Raw genomic sequence first — 12082 nt, forward strand, 5'->3', positions numbered from 1 at the left:
ATTGTTTGGTTTTAGTAATTAAACCTTGGCTTCCCTCCCTCTGGGAGAAAGGAAAAGGACCCAGCAGACCTGACTCCTGGTGGAAAAAGCAAGAATACGTGCACTCCCGCTGGGGGCCCTTCTCTCAGCCCAGAGCAGGCCCGGGCCTCCCAGGCGAGGGGCGGGGTGGTCCGGAGACCCCCAGGAGGTGCCCCTGCCAGGGAGTCTGAGGGTAGGTAGGGCTGCCCAGCAGTGGCAGTGGCCTGGGTCACTTCTGGTCCTTCCTTCACTTTTCCTGTGATGTGGCATCCTGAGACACAGGGTGTCAAGACTAGTTTTTCAAAAACTAGTTTATACGTCATCGTTCTCAGAACAGCTAAGGTTAAACTCTGCCTGGAATAAGACAATGCTCTTCTGTTCAGCATTCACCTTATTACCTGATCTGCCTGCAAACCCGAGGGGAAGCAGGGAAAGTGTTTGTATCTTAAGGATAAGGAGTGGGACAGAACTGCTCGGTTGGACCGTGAGCCTTATTACCGGTTTTCCCATTCAACTACTGGAAAGGTTTTTCTCTTTGTGATCTCTCCTGAGTGGACCACTTTAACTAAAACAAGTCAGGTCCAACTTTCTTCTTTAAATTGTAATTCCTTTTCATCCCTTTCTCACTTGTAACAGGGAAAGGCAATGTAATACATTGTCATTGGTTACTATTACATGTTACTTCGTTTAAAATTACACAAGTTTTTACAAAGTATAGACACGCAGGGATGGAAATAAAGATCTGCAGAAAGCCTTCAAGGAAAAGCAAAGATTCTTCCCCAAAGCCCTAGCCCTGAGGCAGCCGCCCCTCGAGTTTGCTTTCAATTTTTCTCCCACTCAGTATCATCATTTTAGCTGCTTCCACTTTAATACTTACTTGCTTACAAACATAATCTCCATCTCTTGGTTTATCACTGGAGCACCTTTCTGTTGATGCGCAAGTGTGAAACGGGGACTTGACCTTGCCTGTCTCCCACCCCTCCACCCTGACAATATCCCAGTGGGTTTGTTTTTGTTAACATCCGCTTTATGAAGACAGAACTCACATACTATACCCTGAACCCATTTGAAGTGTACATTTCAGTTTTAAAGTGTATTCACAGAGTTGTGTGACCATCACCACGATCAGTTTTGATGCCTATCATGTCCCACAGAGGACCTCGTGACCTGTAACTGAAACTGTTTCCCTCACCCCTGGGCAAGCTGGTCCATAGTCGTCTCTGGAGATTTGCCCATTCTGACTCCCATGTGAAGGGAATCATAGGAAACGTGGTCTTTGTCATTGGCTTCTTTCAGTTAGCACTGTGTCTTCAAGATTCATCCACATCATGGCCTGTGCCAACATTTACTCCCTTTTTATGGATGAATGATATTCACATTTTATCTGTTCGTCGTTGATGAACATTTGATATTAATATGATGAATAATGCCATTGGGAGCATTTGTATAGACGTGTTTGTCTGGATGTATGTTTTTGTTTCTCTCGAGTATCTACCAGGAGTGGAACTGCTGGGTCAGGTGGTAATTCTGTGTTTCACCTTTCAAAGGCTCTACCTGTTTAGCCCTAACCTTTGTATTCCACCTGAGTTGCACCATTTTACATTCCCACCAGCGGTGCCTGGGGTGGGGTTGGGCTTCTGATTTCTCTGGGTCCTTGCCAACGTTTGTCTGCTGTCAGTGTTTTTTATTACAGCTGTCCTAGCAGGTACGCAGGCAGCTCTAATGGGTGGGTTTTGATCTGCGTCTCCCTGAGGGTTGATGATGATGAGCGGGTGCTCACATATGTTAATAGGCAAAACTCCCTGCTGGAGTAGCCTTTGCTTCGCTCCCCTCTGAGCCCCACAGTGGAGGCACCAGCAGCGCCTGTCTCTTGCTGCCCCCCCCACCCCCAACCCCACCCCGGGAGCCTGCCTGGCCAGGCCAGTGCCTCTGCCGCCCACTTCTGGGAGTGGGGTGGGGGTCCTTGGGTGTCAGAACCTGGTCCTCTGCCTGCCCCAGCAGTCGGTACTCCCCCAGCTCTCCGCATGTACACCCTGAACTCAGCTGACCTCTAGGTCCTTTCCTACTCTTTACAGAGTTAGTTTTCACCTGTCCGCAACCTGGGTGGGTTTTCCCTGTTGGCATTAATCTGATGCCACCACCTCTCTATTCTGGACATGGCTCAGGATTCCTCATCCACAATTGCTGCCCATGTTGAGAAATATATCCGTTCTCTCATTTCAGTGGGACCTTGAGGGGAAAGCAGGTGTGTTGTCTTCAGCATTTTGCACCCGAAACCCGGGCTTAGTCACCCTGCCTGTCTTCCACCTGCAGTAGCAGGGGTCTAAGTGCCGGGTACACAGGAGGGGCTTAAGGAGGGCTGGGTCAGCGCCGAGTGAGTGAAGGTCACGTTGCTGGCACCTCAAGATGCTTTTGTGAACTGAGGTGTCTCAGCTGCTCACAGGTCCCTCAGAGGAGAACAGAGGGTCCCCAGAGAGACCCCGCCACCGAGGCGCATTGGTGAAGCCTGCAAGCCATTGTCTGTGGGCCTGGTGACAGAGTGGCTCATATTCCTTCAGAGTCTTCTGAACCTTTACAATAAATTGCTTTTCTCACTGTGTCCCGTTCCAGAGAGGAGGCCTTGTCGGGCTGACCTCACATTTGTGTCTTACTCCTCAGAGGTCACCTTTGTCCCTGTGTCCAAGGTGAACGGGCAGGTGGAGGCTGAGGACATCCTGGCGGCCATTCGCCCGGCCACGTGCCTGGTGACCATCATGCTGGCCAACAACGAGACGGGCGTTGTCATGGTGAGTCGCTGTCCTCCTGGGGAGACCGATGGGGACGCGGGCTTCCCGCCCAGCCTCCCCTTTTCCTCTGGTCTTTAGTCTGGGAACTTCTGCCGCACCCTCGTTCACGGCTCCTCATTTCTTTGATTCCATTTCTGTGGAATCAGAGTGACCCAGCCCGCTGTCTGCTCTTCCCTCTCCAGCCCGTGCCTGAGATCAGCCGGCGAGTCCGAGCCCTGAACCAGCAGCGGGCAGCGGGGGGGCTGCCGGGGGTGCTCGTGCACACGGACGCCGCCCAGGCCTTGGGGAAGCGGCGCGTGGACGTGCGGGACCTGGGCGTGGACTTCCTGACCATCGTGGGGCACAAGGTGTGTCCACCTGGCCCCCTGCCCTCCTGCAGGGAGACTCCTCGACACCCGTGAGGCTCACCCCTGAACAGAGCCCAAGGCACCACTCACCCTCCCTCACCTGGCGTGCCCGTCATGCCCGCCCAGTGAGGCCCGGGGTCAAGGTGCCAGGCGGACTGTGGCCCTGTGGCCAGGCAAGCTGTGGAGGGGTTGGGGAGGGGTGGGGAGGTGGGGAAGGAGGGGGTGGAGGGGTGGTCTCAGGTGGGCTTAGCCTGGGAGCGAGTGTCCTCTGCAGCTTCCCAGGTGGCGCAAGCGGTAAAGAATCTGCCTGCCAATGCCAGAGATGTAAGAGACATGGGTTTGATCCCCGGGTCAGGAAGATCCCCTGGAGGAGGACATGGCAGCCCACTCCAGTATTCTTGCCTGGAGAATCCCGTAGAGGAGCTGGGTGGGCTGTAGTCCATGCGGTCAACAAGGAGTCGTACACGGCTGGATGACTGAGCAGCTGCGGAGTGTTCTCTGCGCTCCCAGCCCACCCCCACCCCCACCCAGGGATGGAAGACGCAGGGCTCATCGGTGAGGGCTCGTCTAATCTGACTCACAGGGCAGCTCAGACAGTGAAGGTGTGGTTTTAGCGACCCTCAGCTCTAGGCTGTGCTGGGGAATTCTGATAGTTAGCAGTGAAGACCCTTCTGAAGCTCTTGTGTCTCTCTCCAGCAGCCAAGAGAACTGGGAGTATTTTCAGTACTTTCTTCCCAGCTGGTTCCCAAGGGAATGAGTGTGCCCACGTGACACGCTAGCATGTGAAACTTCCCCCTAACGAGGCTGTGAGAGCGGGAGCCGCCCACAGGATAGCCCTCGGCCACCTCTGGCTCCAGCCCGTCCGTCGGCCTCCCCCGCGGCAGGCAGATGCTCTCTGCCCCAGAGCTGGGGCCCAGCGTCAGTGCCTGACCCGCACCCATGTCTGGACGGGTCCCGGTCACAAGACCGCAGAAAGCAGGGCCCTCACGTTACAGAGCATCTCCGTGTCGCTCTCAGCACGTGCAGGAGAAGGTCCCCGAAGGTTCTTGTTGGATAAGTGACTGGCTTTTCCTTGCAGTTCTACGGCCCCAGGATCGGCGCGCTCTACGTCCGAGGGCTCGGTGAGCAAACCCCTCTGTACCCGATGCTGTTTGGAGGCGGACAAGAGCGGAACTTCAGGCCAGGGTAAGGCAGGAGGTGAACGAGCTGTCTGCCCACTGGCCACGCCGTGGCCCTTCCGCCTCTTGGAAGCGCTGCGATAGACCCTCCACTGAGTCCGACGTGGCTCCACTGGCTGACTCTGCACTTGGGACTCACACGCATGCCGTCTCGCTGGGGAGGACTCAAAGCAGATGAAGCAATCTGTCTTGTGGCTGCATCAGTGTGCCCAGTTCCTTCTGCTATTTGGGCCCGGCCGACAATAGAGGGGCTGCTGCACACCCCCCCAGCCTTGGCTGAGCTCTGCTGCCCCCTCTTGATTGTGAGGGTGCACAGGGCCATGTGGAAGCACCTGGCTTCCTTTCCGGAAGCTCCTGTGTCCTCATGACTTGCAGGCAATGGAGGTGAGGCCAGCACCACACATGTTGTCAGCAACGTGATAACAAGAGGGAGAGACCGGACATGCACTGGGTCCCTGGGGTTTCTTTTGCCTCTGTTATTCCAGAACTAGAGGAGAAGAAGCCAGCGACTAGAAACACCAGAAAGGGCTGATGAAGAAAGCCCAACGAGCCCGCTCTCCAGCTGGTGGCAGGGAAAGAACACCCTAGCAAGATGGAGGGCTTCTAGACAACATGTGCTGTCCTCCCACTGCCACCATGGGCACCTGCCTCCACCCGCACCACGGAGGTGCCAGGGGCCCAGACTTCCACCCACACACGCTGTGACAGGAGCCCACAGCCTCCAGTGCCAGACAGGGCCCAGTGAGGAGCCAGGACATCTGCCCCACCACAGCGACGCGCCCCCACCACGGTGTCAGCGGGGACCACACGGGGACCCTGGGCTTCAGCCCACACCCATCACTGGCAAGGCGCCTGGTCCTCTTGTTTGTTGACTCGGACTGAGCTGGGAGCCCAGACGTCCACCCCTGCCTGGCAGTGATGGGCAGGGTCAGAAAGTGCCAGCTGCTACAGAAGGGTTAACAAACCCTGGGCTTCAGCCCACACCCATCACTGGCAAGGTGCCTGCTCCTCTCGGGTGTTGACTCGGACTGAGCTGGGAGCCCAGACGTCCACCCCTGCCTGGCAGTGATGAGCAGGGTCAGAAAGTGCCAGCTACTACAGAAGGGTTGACAAACATCAAGAATCATAAAATAACATACAGACATTCAGGTTTCAGTTTAAAATTGCTCATCATACTGAGAACCAGAAAGATCTTAAACCAAAAAAGGAAACTATCAATAGATGCTGACACTGAGATGATAAAGATATTTGAATTGTCTAACAAGAGATTTTAAGGCAAAAACAATAAAAATGCTTTAGTGACCAATTATGAACACACTTGAAACAGAAGAAATAAAAAGTGTCAGCAAAGAAGAAGAAAATACAGAGAAGAGCTAAACTGAAATTTTAGAACAAACAGTTTCAACAACCAAAGTAAAAAGGCCATGGACAGGCTCACCAGCAGAATGGGGCAACAGAAGAAACACTCGGTGAACTGAAAGAACAGAGTTAACCAATATAAAAAACAAAGAGAAAAAAAAAAAAAACAGAGAGGAATCAGACTGGAAAAAAATTGAGCAGAGCCTCAGGGACCTGTGGAACCAACAGAAAATCTAACATTCATTTCATTGAGGTCTGAGAAGGTGAGGAGAAGGAGGATGGGATGAAAAAGAACTTAGCAAAGAGACAAATTCAGAGATTCAAGAAGCTGAACAAAACCCAACCCGGGTAAACCAAAAGAAATCTAAGACATAAAAAATAAACTTCCATAAATGAAAGACAAAGGAAAAATCCTGAATACAGCCAGAGGAAAAAATAAACAACTCCTTACCTATAGGGAAAAAATAATTAAAATGACAGTGGATTACTCATCAGAAATCACAGAGGCCCAAGGAAGCAAGGCAAAATTTTCCAAGTGCTCAAAGAAAAGGCAGGCCTGTACATCCAGAGTCATGTACACAGCAGAAATATCCTCAGGAACAAAGAAGGAATCAAGATGTTTTCTGGTGAAAGAGAAAACTAACAGAATTTGTCACCAGAAAACCTATGCTAAAAATGACTAAAGAAGTTCTTTACACAGAAAGGAAACAGTAAAAGAAGGAAACTTGGAACAGCAGAGAGAAAAGAGCATGAAAAGCAAGAAAATAGGTAAATAAAATAAGACTTTCCTTCTCCTCTTGAGTTTTCTAAATTATGTTTGATAGCCTAAGCAAAAATCATAGCACTGTCTGATGTGGTTCAAAATATATGTGCAGGGAGCTTCACTAGTGGTCCAGTGGTTAAGAATCCAGCTGCCAATGCAGGGGACATGGGTTTGATCCCTGGTCCGAGAGATACCCCATGCCGTGGGGCAACCAACCCCATGCGGCACAACTCCTAAGCCTGCATGTTGCAGCCACTGAAATCCACACACCCTAGAGCCCGTGCTCCACAGCAAGAGAAACCGTCCCAGTGAGGGGCCCAGGCGCTGCGGCAGAGCGCAGCCCCTGCTCGCTGCAGAGAAACCGTCCCAGTGAGGGGCCCAGGCGCTGCGGCAGAGCGCAGCCCCTGCTCGCTGCAGAGAAACCGTCCCAGTGAGGGGCCCAGGCGCTGCGGCAGAGTGCAGCCCCTGCTTGCTGCAGCTGGAGAGCAGCCCCTGTGCAGCAACAGAGACCCAGCGCAGCCAAAAACAAATAAATTTTTTTTTAATGTAAGTGGAAAAAATATTTACGATGATTATTTTGTGAATGGAGAAGAATAACAGATGTATAAAGAAGTACATTTTCTATTCTTTACTTGAACTTCTGAAAACTGTTTAACTCACAGAAAAGTAGAAAAAAGAAAACAGAGGAAAAAATAGAACAAACCGAAACAATAAAATGGCAGACTTAAGCCTGAACATCAACTATTACATTGAGTGTAAATGGAATAAATATATCAATTAAAAGGCAGAGGTTGGCAGAATAAATTTTTGAAAACTGGTCTAACCATATGCTGTCTCTAAGAAACTCACTTCAAATATAGCAAGTTGGGGAAAAGTGTTTCATGTTAATCTTAATCTAAGGAAAGCAGGACTGTCTTCATAACATTAGATAAAGGAGACTCCAAGGCAAAGAAAATTACCAGAGGGTGAAAGGAATAAAGAGTTAGTTCACCAAGAAAACATGGCAATCCTAATATGGATGCACAAACAGTACAGCTTCAAAATATGTGAGGAACAAAACCTGAACTGAAAGGAAAAATAGACAAACCCACAATTACAGATGGACAGTTCAACACCCATCCCTCAACAATGGGTAGACAACTAGACAAAAATTGGCCAGGATACAGAAGAACTCAGTAACACCTATCAACAGGATCTAATCAACATGTTTGGACCTCTACCCAACAACAGTAAGATACCCATTCTCTTCAAGTGCCACGGAATGTACACGAAGATAAATTCATATTCTGTGCCATCAAACAAACCCCAGCACATTTAAAGAACTGAAATTACACAGAATGTTTTCTTTAACCACAGTGGAATCAAACTAGAAATCAATAACAGGAAGATAATAAGAAAATCACCAAACACTTAGAAACAACACACTTATGAGTAATCCATGGGGCAAATTACTGAAATGAATGAAAATACACTTACCAACATTTGTGAGACCCAGTTAAAGCATGGCTGAGAGCACAGCACTAAAGCATATGTTAGATGAAGCGAAGCATCTCAGGTCAGTCAGCTCCCATCTGAAGAACCTAGAAACTGTAGAGCAAAACAAACCCAAAGCAAACAGAAAGAATGAAATGATAAAGACGTGAACAGAAGTCAGTGAAATTATGAACAAAAATCACTTTAAAAATCTATGAATTGAAGATCTGGCTCTTTGAAGACATCGATAAAATTGACAAATGTTTATTTTAGCAAGACTGATCAAAAAGAGAAGAAACAAATTGCCATTATCAAGAATGAAACAAGATATCACTGTGGGCCCTGCAAACATCAAAAAGAATAATGGAATGCTATGAAGAACCCCACATACATGAATTTGATATGAAGAGTGGACTACTTCATCAAAAAATATGAGCTACTGTAATTCCCCTAATATGAGGTAGCCTTTCAACATACACTGCTGGAACATTTAGACATCCCAGGTAAAGATGGAAATCAGCCCAAGTCTCACACCTTATGAAATGTAACTGAAAATAGATCATGAACTGAAATGTAAAACATAAAACCGTAAAAATTTTAGGAGAAAATCTTCAAAAACTAGAGCTAAGCATAGAGTTCTTTCTTAGACTCAACACCACAAGCATCCATAAGAGGAAAAATTGATGAACTTCATCTAAACTTTTGTCCTGAAAAATGCTTTGTTAAGAGGATGAAAAGACAAGCTACACATTAGGAAAAAATATTTTCAAATGACACATCCGCCAAAGGGCTGGTCCCTAGAATACATAAACAAAATATGAAATATGCAACTACTATACAACCTAGGAGTTTCATTCCTGGACATTTATCCCAGAGAAATGAAGACTTGTGTTCACAAGCAAAGCCTGTACCCAAAAGTGTCTAGCAGCTTTATTCATCACAGCCACGAACTGCAAGCCACTCAGATGTCCTTTAACGAGGAGCAGTTAAACAGCAGGGGCACATGCATGCTCTGGAACTCCTCTCAGGGACGAGGGGGAAGGAACCACGGACACACACAGCAGCTTGGGGGAACCTCCAGAGGACTTTGGCGAACGAAAATAGCCAAGCCCTCCAAGTTATAAACACTTTACATGACAAAATTTGAAACGTCCTCCGGGGTTAAGGAGGGAATAGGGCTGAGGGTGTGGGTGATGAAGAGTGGGCGTGGTTACAGAAGGGCTGCGAGAGGGTCTTTGTGGCGCTGGCCGTGTCTCTATCTTGTCAGTGTCCAGGCTGGGATTCTGGCCTGCAGTGTTATTAACAGTTGGGGAAACTGAGTACAGGATACACAGAGTGCCTCTGTGCTGTTTTTGCCAACGACATGTGAACCTATGTTCTCTCAAAAATAAAAAGATTAATTAAAAAGAAAGGAGGGAGAGAGAGGAAACAAAAACAAGGAAGAAGGACATCCCTGGTCATCCGGTGGTTAAGAATCCGCCTTGCAGAGCAGGGGACGTGGGTTCAATCCCTGGTCGGGGCACTGAGATCTCACACGCCACAGGGTGGCTAAGCCCGCATACCACAACTTGAGAGTGTGCGCCCTGACAAAGATCCCACCTGCCGCAAGTAAGATCTGATGCAGCCAAATAAATAGATGCTAGGAAAAAGGTGGGGAGGGAGAAGAGGCGGAACAGCAGCTGTGCCATAGTCATACAGGCAGCTCCGTGGGTGGACAGGTGAGGGAGCAGGTTTGCATGAGTCTGGGTGGGGGTGGAGGGCCAGGCTCGTGCGGGGCCGGCTCCAGGTCCTACAGAGGCCTGGCCTTGTCGCTCTGCCCAAACCCCCAGGCAGTCCCAGGTCACAGAACTTGAGCAATGCGTCAGGTCCGACCATGTCATCCTACAGAGGAGGGCGACATTAGAGGTCTCACAGCCCCGGACGGAGCCCAGAGCCCCTGGCTCGTCCCTGTCCACCCCGCCCGCCCCCTCCAGGTGTCAGGGCCTGTCTCGGGGACAGGCCTGACCAGTGAACTTGTGCAGGCAAGGTCGGTGGGACCTTATTTCCTGTACTGTCAGTGCTGTTAGATGCATCTGAGTCCATTTATCTTGCTGTTAGTAAACAAGCAGGAAACAGCTCCAGAGGCTTAAGAGAACTTCATTTAGCCAAAGCAGAAAGTTAAGTTACTGTTTTGGTTTTTCCTGAAATAGAGTGAAGCGTTGTAGTTTTAGTTTGTTAGATCAACACGTGGGAACCACTGGTCTTCGGGGGTTTTCCTGTCCCCTGCACAGCCACACACGTGCACACACGCATACACACACACACACACCACCCCAAACCTCCAGTCACCAAAGATTCACCCCACATTACAGCTGACAGGCTGCAAGGGAGCCGGGCGGGAAATGAGCCCCTGGACCTTGGCCGGGTTTGGCAGGGGGACCGAAGAGACGGGCTCCGGGGCCTGCAGCCGGAGGGGGGTTTCCTGCGGGAGGGGAAGGGTCCAGACAGAGCTGTCACTTGGCCAGTCAGTGACAGCCAGGGCAGACTGCCCAGAGTGCCCTGGGCCACAGCCACGGAGGGTCTGGGGGGCTGGCAGCTGCCCTCATTTAGGAAAGATGTTGGCCTGACTGTCTTTAATTGAGCACCTGACTTTCATATGGCTGGGATTTCTTCCAGGAATGTTGGTTAATTACTTGGCATGGAAACGGGACTGAATCCCTTGTCTTTTACAGGACAGAGAACACCCCGATGATTGCCGGCCTTGGGAAGGTAAGCCCTGGGAGCCTTGGGCGGATGAAGCCCGCTTTGCCCATCAGCATGCAAGGGAACATCAGTCCTCCTCCTGCGTTTCTTCCTCACTCTCACCCCATGTGCGGGGGCGGGGTCCCCACCCAGCGCACCTGTGGCACCAGCCAGGGGTCCTGCAATTCAGCCCATCCTGACACTATCCACCCTCAGGATGAGGGCTCGGTCCCACAAGACCCCCCCCCCCCGACAACCTCAGATGCCAACTGTCACCTGTGCCTGTGACCAACTGGCTGTGAATCAGGGGTTCCCACGACCCACTCCTCGAGTTCAGTGAGTCTGCTAGAACAGCTCACAGAACTCAGAGGAACTAGACCACTGACCCCAGTAAACAGGTTATCATGAAAGGGTGTGATAAAGGACACCCTGAAGGGCAGGATGTGGGAAGGGGCGTCCATGCCCTCGCCAGCGCCCCCTCCCAGCACCTCTGTATTCAGCAACCTGGAAGCTCTCTGAAGCCATCATCCTCCCGGGGTTTTACGGAGGCTTCGCTCAATCATTAACTTTGTTTCCAGTCCCTCTCCCTCTCTGGAGGTGGGGCCAGGGCACTGAAAACCCCACGCTTCTAATCCCGGTTCTGTGACCAGCCCCCACCTAGAAGCCCACCCAGAGTCACCTCATTAGAGCAGGAAGCACTCCTGTCATCCAGGAAACTCCAAGGGACTTGGGAGCTCGGCATCGGGAACCAGAGTCCAAGGCCAACAATTAGAATAACATGACGGCGGCTCCATCATGCCGGGATGACTCAGGAAACTCCCGGGTCTCCGTCTGCAGGGCCAGGGCAGACCACTGGGCGTGTTCTGTGGGGCAGTTTCCCAGCCGCTCCAATAGGTGGCCCGGGTTTCAGAGGAGGTCACGTTCATGACCCCAATAAACGGACCAGTGTATTAATAAGAGAAACCTTGAATTTTATTTATCAACCTGGAGACATGCTTTTTAGGATCCGTGGAGTGGGTTTCACATACCTAGCATTTGAAAGGAAAAGGCTCTCTTTTTGAGTCTTCTAATATAAGAAACAGTGATATCATTCCCACAGGTTTGCTCCTCCCTGGATCCAGTTGCCTCCCCCCCACCCCCCAGCCTGGCTGCCCACCCCCGAAGACGGGGACACAGTGCAACCTCTTAGGGAGGCTCCTTCAGAGGACCAGACGGCGGCCCAGTAGCAGCCGAGGCCCCTCTGACCCTGCTGTCACTCAGGGCGGGGGGCCCACCATCGTCGCCCCTCACTCAGCCTGGACCCCCTCAGTGCACTCCGGCCAGGACCCCCGCCCCCCACACTGCTCACCTTCCCCGGGAGGTGTGTGTGTCCTCACCCACTGAGGCCAAGTCCAGGTCTCCTGGCTGCTCTTCACCCCTTCCCCGTGTGGCTGAAGG

At 51.0% G+C, this 12082-nt stretch overlaps 1 protein-coding gene across 5 annotated transcripts in view; it reads left to right on the plus strand.

Annotated features, from left to right (window-relative positions):
- Positions 1 to 12082, plus strand: part of SCLY (selenocysteine lyase) — a 31208-nt gene that overhangs the window by 14308 nt on the left and 4818 nt on the right. For all 5 annotated transcript variants that reach the window (XM_065917162.1, XM_065917160.1, XM_065917161.1 and 2 more), the window contains exons 5-8: positions 2677 to 2804; positions 2987 to 3151; positions 4230 to 4336; positions 10636 to 10672. In XM_065917162.1, coding sequence (XP_065773234.1) covers positions 2677 to 2804; positions 2987 to 3151; positions 4230 to 4336; positions 10636 to 10672 — 437 coding nt within the window. The remainder of the gene's footprint in view (positions 1 to 2676; positions 2805 to 2986; positions 3152 to 4229; positions 4337 to 10635; positions 10673 to 12082) is intronic.

The sequence above is a fragment of the Muntiacus reevesi genome, chromosome 1, assembly GCF_963930625.1.
Source record: "Muntiacus reevesi chromosome 1, mMunRee1.1, whole genome shotgun sequence".
NCBI classification, from domain to species: Eukaryota; Metazoa; Chordata; class Mammalia; order Artiodactyla; family Cervidae; genus Muntiacus; species Muntiacus reevesi.